Genomic DNA, 19,170 nt, shown 5'->3' with positions numbered 1-19,170 from the left:
CCCTCCTGTCCTCTGTCTTTTCAGGCAAAGCCGATTGGCTCGAACAAAGCCCCTCGTCTCCAGACAGGGAAGGAATGTCCAGCAGGTCCAAGGATCAATGAGCCAACCGTCACAAGTGTTTGACCACTCGGAGAGGGGGGAAAGTCAACACATCAGTGGTGAGAAGGAGACCGTGGGGAGATGAGAGTCTCCAAAATAACTGCAAGTCCGCTGGGGGTAACAGAGCCACAGCCCCCGCAGACGAGCCCTCAGTGGATTAATCATTTATAGAGGCAAAGTTAGTCAGGACCCAGGAGGGCGAAGATGGTAACTTTTACACGAGGACAGTTCAGGTGTCCGAACATAATAAAGAAAAAAACACATATGTCATTAATACAGTCGCATATGTCCTTAAGTTAAAACAAGAAAAAAGCGACAAGCAGTGATACTTCCTGTTTTATTCTTATGGTCTCACGGTCCTCTAACTAATGCTGTTTAATTATTGCCAGGCAACCCACAGCACTTTTGGTTCCCACTTCAATGAGCTTGAACTATCCAGAGTGGCCTCCCACTATGTTTAATGAAGGCAGTGAAGTCCCACAGGAGGCTGGTCTACTGGGCAATTCCTTGCACCTGGTCTAACATTAGACCTAACACACACACCAGTAGCCGAAACTGTAGCTGATTCAAATAGTCTTCATAATTCATCTGCTTTAAGATGCAGCGACCAGTAATGGAAGAAGACAGATGTTTACAGTTACTGTTTTTGTTAATTTCAATCAGACAGCCAGATGACAACAGGTTCTGTGTGACCGGGCTGGATAAAAAACAACAACAGAGCTGCTGACGTAAACTATTCAGTAGCCTCAGCAAGAAGGTCCTGGGTTTTAACCCCAGCTGGGGCAGGGCCTTTCTCTGTGGAGTTTGCATGTTCTTGTGTGGGTTTCCTCTGGGTACTCCGGTTCCCCCCATCATCAAACATGCACATTATTTCCATTCTCCAGCCAGTGCTCTTGACCAAAAGCACTGGCTTAGAATCTGGAGTTGGTCGTTGGGCGCTGTAGGTTGGCTGCCTCCTGCTCCCACGGGATGGGTTAAATTAAGAGAGCCAGTTTCACTACATTGTACACTGTATGATTGTGTGTGAATAATAAAGACACTTACTTTACAAGTAAAATTCCATGTAAAGTACAAGCATCAAAATATTCATTACACGGTATGGCTCCTTTCAGAATAATGTATGTTATGGGATAATAATTATTGAAGCATGCCATTTGTTCATCACTTCAATGGTACAGTTGTTAATGTTGGAGCTAATTGTATTACTTTATATACTTCTGGGTGTATACATTAATAATTGATAATGATGATATGTTCTGACATATATTTTGTATTATTAATCCTAAACTGTAAAGTCTCTAGTTGCTTAAATTATTTATTTTTTTTATTTTTAAGTGAAGTGGAGTAAAAAGCACAATAATTGCTTTTGGTTGAGATGTGTCCCTACACATGCAATGCTGCTTAAGTGTCTTAAAGTCTGGATAAGCTGCCTGTTGAACTGAGTTGGACCCTTAACTGGGCCCAGTCGACTGTCATGTCATTACCCAGCACGGCCACCAGATGGAGCCACAGTAGAACTATTCGCTCAGCGCTCAAACATGCAGAGCTCGAGAGTTCACACTTATCAAACAACATCATCGTTTTTATCTACTGCACTGTTTATTTTACTGAATTTAAATGATCCACAACTCTACTTTATTCTAAACTTCTCCTGTCAGCTCTGTCGGCTATAATCTGACACCATCTCCGCTGAGCTCCGCACACACGATGGCAGCAGCAGCTCACCATCCTCCACTCAGAATAATTACACACCCGTGACCCGCCCTCGTTTCCCCCCCGGCTCTCACCATCGGGGCACGGAAACTTCCTCGGCCCTGCCCTGTGTGCTGCAGTGATGGGGCAGTGAGGATGCCAGAGCGCGACGGTCCTCTGTAGACTTTTTGTTTTCATTTCTTTCCACAACTTCACAGATTTAGTGTAGTTTTTCCCCCCCTTTCTATTTTTAACCTGTTTGTTGCCATGTTGCGGGTTGTGGTAGAATCGGCCAAAGGTCTGCCTAAGAAGAAAATTGGAAATCCTGATCCAATCATCTCTGTGATTTTTAAAGGTAAGTCTGACTTTACAAGTCTTTGAACAGTTGTGATTGTGTGTACAGTCAAAATAAAAATGTAAAGTATGTTTTCTTTAAACTAAATGTTAAGTTGATTGATTACAGCCTACTTTTATCTTGTATGACGTCACTGATAGCTTTACTGTGATATGTATGACAGCTCATGCAACCAATAAACTATAATAGGGCTCTTATTTAGTTTTCTTAGTAAAAAGTTTAGTCTCTAAGTGTCTGTGTGCTCCCTCTTTAAATGCAGTATAACTTGATCAGTATTAGCTGTATTAGTTGCACCCCAGAAGTTTTCTCCAACATGTCCCAGCATTTCCAAGATTGGCAGATAGCTGAGTAGGGGACCGTGCTCAGACCTGTAGGATGGACAATGTGTGCACCTTAGCTCAGAAAGAATAAAGAAGAGTGTAATTAAAGGCAAGGCATAAGTTAGACTTAAGCTACTGCATTAAATCAATATCAAACAGACTTCATATGATCCTGGCAATCAGCCCTAGTTGCTCTCAGCTGTTTTTCTTTGTACCGCTGTCAACATCATCATCCGCAGGTGTGGCAGCTTCTGTGCCTTTTTTCCTTGTTCCCTGTTGAAGTAGAAGCTGCAACCAGCTGAAAACAAACATCCCTCTTGACACCAATCATGCAGAACGGTGCCAGTTTAGAAAAAAGCTCAAATTCAGCAGTGGGTACAGTGATTCTAGGTGAATTATTGAGTTGGCTGACTCGTGTGTGTCCAAATCTGCTGGAGAGAATTCGCTGATGTTTTGTGTCGGATCACAAAGAAAAAGTGCAAACACCTTTCGATAAATATTCACAAAGATTGATTTGACTTTGATTTCAGATGAGAAGAAGAAAACAAAGTCGATTGACAGTGAGGTGAATCCTGTGTGGAATGAGGTAAATCCATTACACAAACACACACGGTCGAACATGCACACATCTCTTTCACTTGGATCATTTAAACCAGCTGCACCGGAGAGCATCAATAACTGGAGATAAACGCAGCACTAGACATACATGGTAAATACATACTGTGACAATCATCATATGACTGTCACAGTATGTATTGACCATGCTAATAGATTATGTGACTGAAATCAATACGTCAAAGGCTCCTCTCTCAGATAAAATGTTGACTCTTCAGGACAGCAACTGAATATCTGATGGACTGTTTATCTCTCATCTTTTCTTGTAGGTGCTCGAGTTCGATCTGAAGGGCACTGCGCTGGACTCCAGCTCCTACGTAGACGTGATTGTGAAAGACTATGAAACTATTGGGAAAGATAAGTAAGTGCAACTTACTTGGCTTAACTCTTAGCTTTGGCTTTATTGTTTGTGCAATGGAGAGATCACAGTGATGAAAGAGAAGCTGTGCGCCTCACTTGCTGAATCACTGCGCAAACTACTTCTTGTCTGAGCGAAGACTTTCAGACAGCAGGTTAGCCAACAGGAACGGCTGTTTTGATGTACATCATGTGCTAAACAGTTATTTGTAAAGGCCACCACCCGCTGGTAAGGATACATATCATTATCAACAGTGACTCAGTAATATACAAGGAAGTCAGATATTTCAGAGTCACCCAGTGTTTGAGTTATGTAGCTGGCTGCCTCTACCCCCTCACACCCTGCTTGCCATGCTGAGACTTGCCGGGCTGTGTGGGATGACTGCCCCTGATTGGGCAACAACTGATGGATGAATCGCTGTTTGTTTTCTCTTTCTCTCTGCCTCTGACTGGGATTTGTGTGGTACAGAGGACAGGGAAAAATGTTAAACTAAATGTGGCCGTTACTTGACAAACTAGATTGTATGATGTTATTGCAGTACATGCAGTATGTATGAACTGCTTGAACGGTGTGTGAGGAGAGGTGCTGTCTTGAAAAAGTAGTCTGAGTCGCTCCAAAACAGCTCAAGGTTGCTGCTTCCAAATAAAACCGGAGCCGCATATGGGACCAATCTAGACCAACCACAAAGAATGTTTCCTCGACAACACTAATTAGTGCGATCAAAGTCTTGTCTATGGTAAGAAAACAGAGCGTGTCTCTCATAAGAATTTATGTCCAACACACCATATATGTTATATCTTCTGTAAAAGTTTCCCTGGTGCACAGGACAGTCATAACTGTGGGAGGAGCTTTGCAAATGTGTGCTTCCAGCACATGAGTCCATGTTAAATTGACTAAAGTTTTCCACTGGGCTGGCCCGTCTGACACACTCCCTAAAGATCTACACAGTGGGAGCAGAAAATGACTTCCCCCCCCTCTCTCTCTCTCTTTCAAATAGTTTTCCAGTTTCCAGTTGCTGTTTGGGGTAATCCCTGTTGTCGTGGCAACTGAAGAGGGAACAAAAATGTAAATCGGTGTCTTCTTAACTAATTAGATTTTAGACTGGAATCAGAAGATTGTAGGACAACGTTTCCTTGTGTAAACAGCAGCGTAGTGTTGATCATCAGATCTGAGAATGAAATTGTGCCTATTAAGATTTTTACGAGTTTAATCAAGGACAAGATAATCTTATTTCCTTGTGCTAAAGAAACTAAAAATGTTTAGATGGTTCAAAAACAGGACTGCAGCAGCTCTGTGAGGATGTACTTAACCACAGCTGTGCTTTGAACTAAATGCTAATGTCAGCATGCAAACATGCTAACAATAAAAATTCAGATGCAGCTGTTTAGCAGGTGATGTTGGTGTGTTAGCATGCTAACGTTATTTAGCACAGGAATATAGTCATAAACCAACATACTGGACCTCAGACATTTTGAACTGATGGTGGTGCTAATGAAAAGTGAGCGGATCATTACAATTCATCCTCTGGGGACCATGAGTATCTGTGCCTAATTTCACAGTGATTCATGCAATACTTAATCCCCATGGTGGTTCTAAAATCAATAGAATTCAGCCTCTGGAGAACTTGAATACCTGTAGCAAATTTCACAGCAGTCCATCGAATAGTTGTTGAGATATTTTACTCTGAACTTCAAATGTCAACCTTACGGTGGCACTAGATGACAAATCAAGCGATCACCAGAGTCAGTAGGATTCATCCTCTTGGGGCCATGAATGTCTGTACAAAAGTGTGTGCTGATTCATTAGTGGATGTTGAGATATTTCACCCAATAAGTAAAACATTTGACCTGCTTCAGAGGAGTTAATCCTCTTGGTACCATGAATTTCTGTACAACAGTTCACAGCAATCCATCTAATAAATATTTCTGTCTGGACCAAAACGGCGGACTAACATTGTCATCCTTAAAGCCACACGTCCAGCCTGGCTAAACATTAACAATCAAAGGTATCTACGCAGACAATTTAGTAAAGCTAGTTCATGATTAAAGAATAGCCAATCTCCTGCGTTTCACTTGGTTTGCATGCTGCTGTTACAGAGCTTTGTTTTGTCTTATCTTTTATTCTACATAAGGTCGAGGAATACAGTGTAAAATTCTCCCACAGAGCTGCTGAGTTGCATGATTAGTGTTTTGATAACACTAACGTGATAATCAAATGACCACTCATGACCATAAAATATTAACTTTTTCTGCAGCATTCAAATGTTAACATGTTGATAAAAGCTGGGCAATACCCTTCATAGGATATGGCTGGAAAACATTTTCACATCAGTACCACAGTATTGTTTTATTTCCTGTCTCATAAAAACATCAGTGAGTCTGTCCAAACATCTCACCTACTTTCACCGCTCTTCCTTTTTGAATGTTTTTGGCTTGTATAGCGTCACAGTGCTGAAAACCCTGGAGATAAACATGACTCAACAGCAATAATCAGGGAACTGTGATATCTGACTTGAACGGCCTGGTAACGGATCTCAGATTAGCTGTATCAACATCCCACAGATCTGTGAAAGGAAATGAATTACAACAGGAGAGAGGGTGGTTACATTTTGGAACAGAGACCGAGCCAAGAACGCTCTGGTGAATCTGCTTGTGTTGACAGTCACTCCTTCCCCTTCCCGGATAGGTGATTATAGTTATTTGGTCTTGATAGTGATGACTTCGCCATCACGTGGAAAGGCTAAAAACTTATTAGTGCATGAATACAACTGTTTAAGGCTTAATGATATCTACATCCTATAATAACTCACAATGTCACCCTGTCTGTGGGTGATTGTGAGGACGTGGGGACTTAATCAGCTGGTCGTGGGATGTTCCCCTGTGACTCACCCTGTTATGGTCATCTTGCTGTGTGTTTACATGGAAAACAATGGGCAATTTATCAGTCAAAGCTTGTCTTCCAGATTCTGTTCAGTGTATACACAGTAGTGGGCTGTATCCAGTGTTTAGTACCCAAAGGTCATTCTTGAGGTAAAAGTTTAAAAGCAATTAACAGTTTTGACTTATCTGCTGAAGTTTGCGCTAACCAGCTAGCTCCTAGCTACTTTTTACTTCAAGAGGTGACGATAGTAAACAACACCAGTCCTCCCTCGGTGCTCCAAGCTCCCAGTCAGGGCAGAGACAGCTTAAAGGACCACTAGCTACACAGCTAGCTTAGCTAACTAGCTAATGGCAGCTACATTTAACAGCAGTTATTGGTTACTCTGGTGATTTGCTGCCCCCTATTTGTTCGGAGTATGAATTCGACAGGCGTCCAATTCTTACATATTGCAAAAGTAAAAGTAAATTTTACATATATTAACATGTACTTATATATATATATATATATATATAAATATATATACTGTATACTATGGGTCAACTAATTGTCAACCTGGCCAATTATCAGATCCACTATTCAGCATTTTTCCAATTATCAGAAGTGTTTTTTCGTTGTTGTAGTTTTTTTACAACCATGCACCACCTTGGCTCTTATGCAGCATGCATTTCGCAAAGTAACTAATTGCTAAAGTTAGCAAATAAATGTAGTAGTAAAAAGAACAATATTTGCCTCCAAAATATAGTGACGTGAAGGTATATACAGTACTCCAGTAAAGTACCTCAAAATTGTACTTAAGAACAGTATTTAGATAATGGAACTAGTTACATTCCATCACTGGCTGTAATAACATAATCAGGCTAGTGTCACTGCAAGTCAATCTTTAATAACATGCTATCATACCTACTGTATGAGGTAATCTTTTTTATATTTCATTGCTTTTGTCAGAATGCAGTCGAGCAGAAATGATGCTCATTAAAACTCAGTCCTCAGACACTCCCATGTGATTTTGTCGGATAGAGGATGAGAGCCACATCCTACCTGACGACACTCTTTGGTTAAATCCTGTTAACATTATCGCTGAGAGGCCATTGGAAATCTGTACATAAGCTTTGTTGGTCACCCAGTCAGATTTGAGGAAACATACCAGGTTTATACGGTCACTGACTCCCTGAAGAGCCCCTGTGTCAGCCTCCTTCCTGCTGTGGGGCAGCCAAAACAATTACTCTCCATCCTCTCTCTTCCCAACAAAACTCTGTCCAACTGTTTGTGCAGTGACAAAGTGTTTTCATTTTAATTTTGAATAACTGTGTCCAAAAGCTTTTATAGGGAAACTCCACCAATTTTACACAATTACGCAATTTTCAGTAATTTCAGATTACAAGCACAAAAGGCTTTATACTACTTTTTACACATATGAAGTACTACTCCACAAGCACCTGTAAACACACTTTAATGTGTCAAATTGGTGGAGTTACCCTTTAACTTCTGGCCAGTCTTGGTCGTACTGTAGCTGACTCTGAGTCTGCAGCGGTGTCATGTAATCTAAAGTCCACAGTGAATAACTGAGTTTCTGTCTCAGGGAAATTCCTCCTGTCAGGAATGCAGCCAAAATAATATGACTCAGTCCACCCAGTTGATACAGTTGAGATGATGTAGTGCGTTCCCTTTGCTACAGTACATTGTGTTACTTTGGAAACAAGGCAGTGAACATTATTTTAGGAGTTACCAGTTTATTAGGTACACCAAGCTAAAACTAATGCAGTCTAACTGCAGTAAATCAGAAGATTTAGTTGTGATGCAGAGAGGTGTTTCGGTTATTCAGCCAACCTTCATTGATGTCGGTCGGGTGGCCAAATCACCTGTCACTGTAATGCTACCTTGCATCAGGTGTGACTAATAAACTGTCAAATGACTGCATCTGTTTCAAATATCTGGCCGTCTAATGGTTTAGTGGCAACATTTTATTTTTGTAAGATACATTTCTTTCTTCCTCTGTTGTTGGATTCATATTTACTCATGATTGTTAGAGCATAAACGAGTTGCACATGGAGCTGTGTAGTTCTTGGCTGCACACCGAGGCACTAGCAATGATCAACCACAAGCAATAACAAACACTTTCCAAGCAATTTTTTACAACCAAGACTTTCTGGTAAGACTGTGATCGTATTTGTATCATAAGAGCCCAGTATTCATGTTCGCCAGATCTCACATTGACAGACGATTAGTTTAATTTAATTATGTCCTTGAAATATCTGAGTAGGAATTGCCAGAGGAATGTGATTGTTACAGCTCTCATATCAACTCCAGTTCAAGTCTATCTGCGTCCTTTACTCACAGCCTGTCCTTGACAACTGTTTGACTAATTAGATCCCGTTTAATCATTAAAATGTTAATGATTACTTCATTTCTCAGCAAATGTTGTAATTAACATTCCATATAGAAAATGTCTGACTCGCTCACAGAGGCAAATAGCTTAACGGAAGAAACGTGACAGGTCACTGAGTGTAAGATACAGACGGGAATAATGTTTTTGACATCAGAATGTTTCCTGTGATTTTCAGCCAAGGCAGAGAGAAGTACTGTAAATGTGTAAAAATGTAGTTAACTGTGTCTCAGCATTCAGGTTACCCGTTTTATTTGACCACTGGAAAAATACTTGGTAGTCTAGTTTGCAGGCCTCCAAAGTCCTCCTGGTTCTGTTGTTCATGGCTGATACTTAAACGACCTCCAAACGGAAAGAAATGGAAGAATTAGTTAATTTCAGTTGTCTTTGCTGAAGGTCAGATGATCAAAATAGACCGTAAATCACTGGCTTGTAGCTTCTGTGCAGTGTTTACTGAATGCCGGCTCATGGGGTGCGTTTGTTTGTCTGAGCAGGCAGGGTTTGTTAGCTCTGGGTGGTGACCTGCTATATGCCCCTTTTGTGAATGGTGACTTCACTGAGCACACATACTGCATTTCATCTCTGTGTGGTTTGAAATGTAATGGCTGCCTGGGTTTTAGCCCTATTAAATCAGGAAATCAGGGCAGAATTGTCACCAATCAGTCAAATGTTGTACACCAATGTTATATTTCTATTTGTTGTTTTTTTCCAGATTCCTCGGTTCCACCAAAATCTCTTTGAGAGAGCTTTCCACTGGTCAAGTGAGATCACTACCATCCAGAAATGTTCCTCTGGTCAATGAAAGTGGACAGAGTATTGGAGTAAGTTCCTGTCTTTATGGATTAAAGAAATATAAGGAAGAATATCTTCCTTAAAAAACAAAAAAAGAAATAACTGACCAATTATCCATTTCCTTCCAGGCTACAATCAACCTTGTGATTGGCTACGATCCTCCCCCTAATGCTGCACCAAATCTCAACGACCCTCAAGCAGGAGATGCTACAATGGATGCTGGTATGTTCGTGATTGTAATTATGCAGTAAAGATTGACTAGAGTCTTGTCAGGTGATTGATCCCTCATCATCTTGTTTTTCTGTTGATGAGGTGGTGGTGGTGAGGAGGGTGATGAAACTCTACCAGACGGTGGCCAAAGTGGTGCTGCAGGCGTCCCCTCATCCTCTGGTCAGAATGCTAAACTCCGCCAGCGGGTGGCCAGGGCACAGAATCGCCACCGACTCGTCAATAAACCTCAGGACTTCCAGGTCATTTTGATAGTGTTTTTGCTAAAGAGCTACACGATTATCAGCCAAGATAAACAGGTTTGGTGCAAATCTGAATTTTTATTTTTGCAGATCAAGAACAGAGCAGGTTGTTGTTTAGCTTGCGGCCAAGAACTTAAAGCCACTATATGTAGGATAGTGGCTTTAATGTGGCATTTAGCTAGTGTTAGAGTTAGGTGGTCAGGTTAGTCAGTGCTACAGTTTGAAACACAGATATTTGAAATTATTAATTAATAATCGTAATAACGTTTTTAAAGAAAAAATATATTTTTATTCTGCACCTTTCTACGAGCTCTGTAGATATTTTATTAAAAAAAAAGATTTGTCTTCATAAAAATGTATTACTATGACCTTTTAAAACTCCCACAACAGTTATTCCTCTGGTTATGTATCTATAAGTCTTCAGTTTATCTAAACGAACTGAGGTAATCTAGGTCAGAATCATATGTTCTCATACTGTGATAATATGTATCTTCAGATTCGTGTCCGGATCATTGAGGCCCGTCAGTTGTCGGGCAACAACGTCAAACCAGTGGTGAAGGTCAGTGTGTGTGGAGAGACCCACAGGACACGGATCAAGAGAGGGAACAACCCCTTCTTTGATGAGGTACTCTCACTTGACTCTCACACAGAGAGATAGTAGACGACACAGATTCGACACAGAATTAAACATGCATTCCTTTTGGTTTTATTGGCTCTTACAGAATTTGACTTTAGAGCTAAGCAACCAAAACTTTTTTCTGTACTTTTGCAGATGTTCTTCTACAACGTCCACATGCTCCCATCTGATCTGTTTGATAAGCACATCAGCTTCCGGGTCAGTACACATATGTCCATTTTAAAGTCCCATCCTCTGTCAATATGTGTAGATATATTAACTGTGAGCTGTGCCGTCTCCTCTGCAGGTGTATAATTCCTACTCACTGAGGGCTGACAGTGTCATGGGGGAATTCAAGGTACCTGGTTTCATTTAGTCTTGACACAATTGCTCAGATGTAAAAAAAAAAAAAAGTGTATTTAGTGCCTTAATGTGAGACTGGCTGATCTGTTTTTTTGTTCTCTCACACAGCTCGATGTTGGTTATATTTACGATGAACCAGGTAAGCCGGTCACAAACCACAGATTTGTGTGTCATTTACATTTGCTCAGAGGACGCTGTTGTTCGGATTGTGGATGTCAGAATGTGACAGGATTATTATAGTGATGTGTCAAAGTGGGATACGCACTGTTTACGGAAGTTAAACAAAGTAATTTATTCACCAGAATGATTAAATACCAACGTACAAAAACACATGGAGGGTGGTGGTCAGTGGGATTAGAAGTGTAGGGTGTGCATGAGAGGGCAGATGCATTCAAACAGAGTAAAGGGAAGAACTGAACAGGAACTGAAGCTACAACTTAACCAAATGGGTTTCCGCAGGGAAGGACAGAAAGAGACTTTCAGCGACAGACTGGGAACACTGGGCCCAGCTGTTCTGAGAAATGATCACCTGCCCCACCCACCAGATAGAGAGGGCAGGGAAGGGCAGAAAAAAAGAATCTTTTTATTTTTTACATGATTTCTCAAGTATTATTAAAGTGACTATAATCAATATGTTTTTCATTAACAGTAGGTCACTTGACAACTCAAATGCGTATGGTGTTGCTCAAATTATACCCCATAGTTCCCATCAGCTTAATTAGGGTCTTTCAGCTCATTATTTTTGGTTTTCCTGCAACTTAAATGCTTTGATTCACTCTTCCCACTCTCATAGCGTAGTTTTCAGCTGAAAACTTAAAAACTTACTGTAGACCGCCTGCTTAGCGCCAGCTTACACACAGACAGTCAAAGTCAGGAACCAGCTTGTGAACATAGTTGAGCATTTAAGCTATCAGCACTATCAGATAGTTTCCTAAGAAGTTGGTAGAGACCAAAACAGAGCTAAAAAAGAGAGTGAATAATGGACTTGAATGATATATGAATGATAATGTTGCCCAATAACTGCTGCATGTGTAAATAAGCAACTAATAGCTAAAAATGTCACAATATCAGGAGGTGGGAGATAATGTCTGTATTTTGTTCACAACTGGCCTTATAGTGCCTGCACGTGGCAAAAACTCAGTTAAGTAGTACATTTTTATTTAGCATAATTGCTAGAGAATTCAAATGTAAAGTGGTGTAAAAGATATATACATTTCCGGATTTCACTTTATGTTTTTAATTCTAAAATGGATTTTTAAAACTTGATTCAGTTTGACTTGAGTATGACTTTTTGTGTTGTGCATTTTATATACATTAATGTGCATCCTGTTGCAGCCCACTGTGTCATGAGGAAGTGGCTCCTGTTGAACGACCCCGATGACTCCAGCTCCGGGGCTAAAGGCTACCTCAAAGTCAGCCTCTTCGTAGTGGGGACTGGAGATGAGCCCCCGGTACGACTCACAGCTCAGATCACTTTCACTGGCGCCGGTGGCTTCCTCTTTTCCTCATGTAAATATGGTGGTTACACCCCTCGCTCGCACTCATGGACTGTTTTCTTTTCTTCTCTCTCACATACTGTAGGTGGAGAAGGGGGAGTCAAATGACGACCAGGACGACATAGAGAGCAATCTGCTGCTGCCGGCTGGTGTGACCCTACGATGGGCCACCCTGTCACTGAAGGTGTTCAGAGCTGAGGACATTCCTCAGAGTAAGACGAGTTTTATTTGTAGCAAATTAACAGTTCATACACTGAAAAGTCTACATTGACATTAATTCCCATTCTGTGGCTGCCACTAATAAAAGTGAGAAGAATACGTTACTCAACTGTGAAATAAATGATGATTGTTTGATTAATTCTTCCTGTGTGTTCTCATGTCAGTGGATGATGCGTTCGTCCAGACCATGAAGGAAATTTTTGGAGGAGATGAAAACAAGAAGAACCTGGTGGATCCCTTCTTAGAGGCTCGCTTCGCCGGCAAAAAGGTTCCCGATCATTGATGTCTTTATAGCTCAAGTGGATATACATATGTATATGTTGTGTAACAGAAGAAATGCTGATGTGGCCGTTCTGTCTCTCCAGCTGTGTACTCAGATCGTTGAGAAGAACGCGAACCCAGAGTGGAATCAAGTACTGAACCTCCAAGTAAAGGTAAGAGGTCACAATGATGGAAAGATGTGTTCTAGTAAGAAAGTAATGGAAATCATGAATGAAGTTTAAAAGTGTTGTAACCTTTTTTGTATTTGCTGTAGTTCCCATCTATGTGTGAGCGTGTCAAACTGACGGTCTTTGATTGGTAAGTCGAACAAGATTGCAAATATATCTATAGGTGGAGTTTTTGACCACTAGTGGTACAATGGAGCAATGTTTTTATTTGTGGCTCCCTGTTTAGTTTGTTTTGCATACTGTATTGAAGTGCTCAAGCGTGCATATGCAAATGGCTAGTGCTATACACATTTCTACTGTATGTTTTGTGCTATTCCACTGATTAACAGTTGGTGGCAGTAATGCCAAAGGAAGCATAGCAATGCCCAAATAAAGGAACTGAAGAAGACAACTGGCAAGGTCACATCCACGTAAACATAGGACGGAGGTTTTGAAATATTCCATTTTATGAGGAAGGAAATGTACTAAGCACATTTTTTAGACCCCGAGGGTACACACAATATGTTTTGGTTAGAAACACTAAATGTAAACATAACCGTTGTTTGTTTACACGAAAACTGCACAATGCACCTTTAAGAGATTTCAGTCCGTGCCATTCTGTATCTGAGTAGAGGCAGCGTTCTTTGGTACTAAGAGTTATCCAGGGTTGAGAAAGTGTAACTCAATATTTGCGCAGTGTGGTCAGCTGTGCTGTGTAAGTGTGTGTGTGTTTCCACACACCATCACCAACCACATGAGAATACTGTAGAAGCCTATGACTAAGTGCTATGCAGGCCCCTCCCTTCCCCTCAGTAACATGCCCTGGGATCCTGTTGGCACCGTCTCTCAGCCAATTTTCATTATTGTGTGTTTCTGAGTGAACGAAGAGTCTGATTACTCAGGTCCAGGAAGGCTGAGGGGAAATAAGCACAAGGTTAGAAAAACTGTGTGCCCCAGAAGGTGGTGAAAACACAATTCAGAGCCGAAAGGCCAAAAGATGCATTGTTGAAAGAGAGACTGTGTACTTCCTCCATTAAGTAGAGCATACCAGTACTCGTACGTTGTGAAATTTGCATGGTATTTAACAGTTAAACATAAGTCAGTGCTGTGTGTGTATGCTAAAGGTGTCGTGTGTGTGATTGCAGGGATCGTTTGACAGGAAATGATGCTATTGGCACCACGTACCTGAACCTGGCAAAGATTGCCTCCTCTGGGGGAGAGATAGAAGGTATTAAAAAAATACTTGAGTGAAGTATAGTAGCTCATACCTTAGCCTTTGCATTTAAGATATGAATTATTGTATCACTGTGTGAAACAAATAGCATTTTACAGTTGAAAACCATTGTTACTCTGTGTCTAAATGGTACTTAAAATGTCCTTTTTCTCCTGGAATAGAGGAACATGCGGGAAATGGGGAAATGCCGTCATTCGAAGGTTCAACTGCGCTCTTTTTTTGCCCCATGTTGCATGAGATGTTATGCCTAAAGCATGTCATGCACGCCTACCGGCTAAATGAGTCTCGTTCTGTGTGCACATTGCTAATAAAGCTGTGCTGTGCTCTGTTTTGATATTAGCGTTAGGATTTAAATGTTTAACTGTTTTTGTCGTCGTAGTGTCTGCCCCTTGCTTCACCCAGCATTCACTGTTTCAGTCTGTCCATCACCACCGCCTCAAATAAAGCCACACCGACATACTAACATTAAAGGTGCACTATGTAGTTTTGGGGACAACATTTTAATCACAAGAGAAAGCTCTTCATTGATTGATTTTTTTTTTGTTTTATGCCTAAAAAAACTAAATCAGCAAACTCATGCTGTTTTACTTTGTTTATATTTGGCGGACCCTGCCACCTCTTTAGCTACAAACAGTGTTTTCCTTTATTTTGAGAACAGCTTGTTTTTTTGGTTATGGAAAAGATAAATATTTCTACGTAGTTTGAATTATTACCTCATTAATATTGTATTATATAATATTAAAATTCTGACTTTGAATTTCTTCTCCAAAACTACATAACGCCCCTTTAAAGCTTTGCTTAGCTTAGCTGGAGTCTAATCATAAAGAGGTTAAGTCTGCTTCCATGTCTCCACAGCTAACACAGGACAGGCTGAAGTTGGTTTCCTGCCTGTCTTCGGGCCTTGCTATGTCAACCTATACGGCAGCCCCAGAGAGTTCAGTGGCCTGCCAGACCCCTATGAGGATCTCAACTATGGCAAGGTTGTGATGAAGACTTGTTACAATTGTAATCCATCATTTTATTTTATTTTTATTTTCCCTTTATTGGTTTCTTACATTTCATATAACGTCTTGCAGGGAGAGGGCGTGGCGTACAGAGGCAGGATCATGGTCGAGCTGTCCACTAAGCTCGAAGGGAAAGCAGATAAAACAGTAGACAGTATCCACAGTGATGACATCCTGGTGGCACAGGTATGATGACTATGACTATCCTCTGATTGATACCTGACAAGTGTGGTTCTGTGTGACAGCAGTGTGGTTTCACTTGTCCAAGATTTAGAACGTGACGAGACGTTTTTTCTGCAAAAACCTTAAAGGAGACCTATTATGTTTTAATTTTTTCCTTTCCTTCAATGTTTTATATATACAGTATGTTCTTGTGCATGTAAAAAAAAACAAAGACGCTGCTCCTGAAACGCCTCGTCAGTAGAACCGCCTTTAATACCGTGACTTTGTGACATCACACTACGTCACCAGGTCACACATTTGGATAATTTATGCCTAGCAGCTACTTTGGCATGAAAAAATTGATCTAGCACTGCTGCTCTGTTGTTGTTAGCGGTGCTGGGTCAGGCATGTGTGAGCTGACCAATCAGAGCAGACTGGGTATTCAGGAGGAGGGGCCTTAAAGAGACAGGAGCTAAAACAGCATTTCAGACAGAGGGGGAATACAGAGCTGCAGCATGAGAAACTGGATATGATTTTTGAGCCCTTAAGCATGTGAACCTATACTAGTAGTCACCTAAAATAAGATTATGAACCTGAAAATGAGCATAATAGGTCTCCTTTAGAAAGTTTCATTCTTCTCTTTTCATCCCTACATTAGAAGTACCAGAGGAGGAGGAAGTACTGTCTATGTGCAGTCTTCCACAGCGCCTCCATGATACAGGAACCAGGAGAGCCAATCCAGTTTGAGGTCAGCATCGGCAACTATGGCAACAAGTTGGACACCACCTGCAAACCGCTGGCCTCCACCACTCAGTATAGCTGTGCTGTGTTTGATGGTGAGTGTGGAAGCTGCTATCTGCTCTGTTCACACACTAAAGAAAACCTGCAATCTTATCAAGGGGGTTCTTAATTTGTGTGTAATCGTTCTAGGTAACCACTACTATTACCTGCCCTGGTCGGACACTAAGCCGGTGGTTGTGGTGATCTCATTCTGGGAGGACATCAGCCACCGCCTGGACACTGTCAACATCATCCTCTACATTAGTCACCACCTGGTAATACTGCACAATCCTCTGTAATCCAAAAACACTTTAATTACAATCAGAGTTTATGATTTATGGCTTGTTGGTTTGCAGCCATTAAAGCATGTAGTGTTGCACTAATGTCTGGTACGTGGGTGTACTTGTGCCAATGTGAAAATCAGTCATAGAGGTTTAAAGTGTGAATGTAATCCTCACCACTGTTGTATTGTTGTTGCAGCAATCCAACCTGGAGGCATTTAAAACTGCCATCCTGGCGAAAGTCTCCGACAACCAACTTGTAGAGGTGTGGCTGAAGTTGCTCAACCAGCTGATCGAAGACCTAGAAAGGTAAATAAACGATGTGGTGTTTCTAAAAATTACAGCAAGATCATTTTTGCTGTCTGGGCCCTTTTTTTTATGTAATAAAAAATCAGAGTGGGACAAAAACTAAGGAAAATGTGTTGAAATTAGTCTGACCAAAAAAAAAACAGGTAGTAAACACATAAGAGTGCATCGGGTGATTATTTAATATAATCTTTTGCAAAAAAAATGTTCTGGTGGTAATTCTAGTTCCACACATTGGCAATACAAAGCAGTTAATACATGACAATTACTTTACAGTCATAAATATAGTACCTATTGAGTCTCATGTTTGTCTCTGCTCTACTCCAGTTTCCCAACACCGGAGCTGGAGGGACGCTCCAACCTGACAGCTCTGGACATCCAAATCAAGAAGTTGCGAGACAGCGCTTTGACCACCATCAGGGACGGGGCCAGACGCATGAGAGAGGAGGCCAGAGAGATCCGTGACACTCTGTCCGACATCGAGTCCTGGGCGGACAAACTTAAAGTGCTGGCTGAGGAGGTACAAACAGAACTCTCTGAACTGATACTGCTCTGGGATAGCCCATCAGAAATGTTCCCTAGTGCTTAGATTATTCACGCTACCTCAGGCGAAAACAGTCTCAAGTTTAAAAAAAAAAAAAATTATGCAATAATATTTCACATCATAACATCCATAATTCTGTATTTCTTCATGTTTTTACCTTCAATGTGTCCAGCCCCAGAACAGCATTCCTGACGTGATCATCTGGATGCTGCGGGGTGAGAAGAGGGTGGCCTACGCCCGTATCCCCGCTCACCAAGTCCTCTTCTCCACGTACAGTGAGCAGGCCTGTGGACAACACTGTGGCAAGACACAGACTGTCTTTTTACAGGTACACATCCATAATAATGTTGGTGCTTAAAGGTAGTGTAGAGATTATTGCTCTGAAATCATAACCCGTGATTATTTTGTTCTTCTTTTCCTCTCAGTACCCCATGGACAAGACTAAGGGCCAGAAGGTGCCGGTTCAGGTTAGGGTCAACATGTGGCTGGGTCTGTCTGCACATGAGAAGAAGTTCAACTCCTTCTCTGAGGGAACCTTCAGCGTGTTTGCTGAAATGGTATAGCAATTAAATAAATATATATGTATATCTCTGTAAGATTTTCTGAAGATTATTCAGAGCCCAGCAGTCAAGTCAGCACCTAAAACAAAACATGTTCTCCTCTTGCATCACAGTATGAGAACCAGGCCGAGGTGTTTGGGAAGTGGGGGACCACAGGGCTGGTGGGGCGCCACAAATTCTCAGACGTAACGGGCAAACTGAAGCTGAAACAAGAGTACTTCATGCCACCGAGAGGATGGGAGTGGGAAGGTGACTGGTTCATTGACCCAGAGAAAGCGTGAGTGTAATTCCAGATAACCATCCTCCTCTTAAATCCTCCACTGTACACACACATTTCTGTGGACTGCAGAGGAAGTGGGCTATGTCTCCTGTTTACATTCCTCTCATACAGTAGACCATGATTTAATGACAAAGTACCAGACTGTGCCAGTGTGTTGAAAGGTTTTTACTCTTACTTTCTTAATCTGTCAACTCAAGTATAGCCACTCTGATTCTGACTCCAAATGTACATGCTTAATGTTGAGTTTTCCATGCCAGCCTTATCTGCACTACTGTTTATCTATTTTGTACAGACAGGTGAGAAAATAATGGAAAAAGCTGAATAAAGTGGAGAAACACAACACATGCAGATTCTTTTATACATGTCATGAGAAGTCAACATCTTTATGTCTGTTTTTCCTTTAATTCGTGACCTTCTATGCATATTATAAGTGATTCATTACAATATATAACAAGTAAAGTTAAGCGTCGAGTGGAGCACACACTTTGACAGCTTCATTTGAATAAACTTCTTCTAGAAGTTGGGATACTCCCAACATGTAAACATTCACTGTGAAAACAAGCAAACCTTTTCCTCTCTCTCCCTGCACTGACGTCATTTGACAAAAGTTGTGGCATGCCCTGGTGTGCCAGGATGTGTTTTTTTTTTTATGTAACCACTAGAGGGTGCCAAATCTCAAACATTGTAGGGAAAATAAATGCTAGTAGTGCAATGAGTTAAAAGTAAACAAAAATCAGCAAATGGTCCAACTGTAAGTGTCTAAAAACACAGATGGTTCATGTGTTCGACGTTGTGTTTCAGTCTGTTAACAGAGGCAGACGCCGGTCACACTGAGTTCATGGACGAGGTGTTCCAAAACGAGACTCGCTTCCCTGGTGGAGATTGGAAGGCCGCCTCCGAGCCCTTTACTGATGTGGTGAGGAAAAACAGCGT

General features: G+C 41.3%; 1 protein-coding gene across 1 annotated transcript in view; it reads left to right on the top strand.

Annotated features, from left to right (window-relative positions):
- Positions 1 to 19,170, top strand: part of LOC311250729 (myoferlin-like) — a 33,541-nt gene that overhangs the window by 1,875 nt on the left and 12,496 nt on the right. Inside the window, exons 2-29 of the mRNA XM_084342717.1 lie at positions 25 to 158; positions 2,078 to 2,146; positions 2,997 to 3,052; positions 3,351 to 3,442; positions 9,415 to 9,523; positions 9,623 to 9,716; positions 9,807 to 9,964; positions 10,461 to 10,589; positions 10,737 to 10,799; positions 10,888 to 10,938; positions 11,052 to 11,082; positions 12,279 to 12,394; positions 12,525 to 12,651; positions 12,823 to 12,926; positions 13,024 to 13,092; positions 13,194 to 13,237; positions 14,232 to 14,314; positions 14,482 to 14,520; positions 15,176 to 15,300; positions 15,397 to 15,510; positions 16,145 to 16,322; positions 16,417 to 16,541; positions 16,747 to 16,856; positions 17,181 to 17,373; positions 17,570 to 17,725; positions 17,823 to 17,954; positions 18,071 to 18,234; positions 19,039 to 19,153. Of these exons, the coding sequence (XP_084198843.1) occupies positions 25 to 158; positions 2,078 to 2,146; positions 2,997 to 3,052; positions 3,351 to 3,442; positions 9,415 to 9,523; positions 9,623 to 9,716; positions 9,807 to 9,964; positions 10,461 to 10,589; positions 10,737 to 10,799; positions 10,888 to 10,938; positions 11,052 to 11,082; positions 12,279 to 12,394; positions 12,525 to 12,651; positions 12,823 to 12,926; positions 13,024 to 13,092; positions 13,194 to 13,237; positions 14,232 to 14,314; positions 14,482 to 14,520; positions 15,176 to 15,300; positions 15,397 to 15,510; positions 16,145 to 16,322; positions 16,417 to 16,541; positions 16,747 to 16,856; positions 17,181 to 17,373; positions 17,570 to 17,725; positions 17,823 to 17,954; positions 18,071 to 18,234; positions 19,039 to 19,153 (2,980 nt within the window). The remainder of the gene's footprint in view (positions 1 to 24; positions 159 to 2,077; positions 2,147 to 2,996; positions 3,053 to 3,350; positions 3,443 to 9,414; positions 9,524 to 9,622; positions 9,717 to 9,806; positions 9,965 to 10,460; positions 10,590 to 10,736; positions 10,800 to 10,887; positions 10,939 to 11,051; positions 11,083 to 12,278; positions 12,395 to 12,524; positions 12,652 to 12,822; positions 12,927 to 13,023; positions 13,093 to 13,193; positions 13,238 to 14,231; positions 14,315 to 14,481; positions 14,521 to 15,175; positions 15,301 to 15,396; positions 15,511 to 16,144; positions 16,323 to 16,416; positions 16,542 to 16,746; positions 16,857 to 17,180; positions 17,374 to 17,569; positions 17,726 to 17,822; positions 17,955 to 18,070; positions 18,235 to 19,038; positions 19,154 to 19,170) is intronic.

Source organism: Pagrus pagrus (genome assembly GCF_965226575.1).
Source record: "Pagrus pagrus genome assembly, chromosome: 21".
Lineage (NCBI taxonomy): Eukaryota > Metazoa > Chordata > Actinopteri > Spariformes > Sparidae > Pagrus > Pagrus pagrus.
This window is presented reverse-complemented; position numbering and strand designations above follow the sequence as displayed.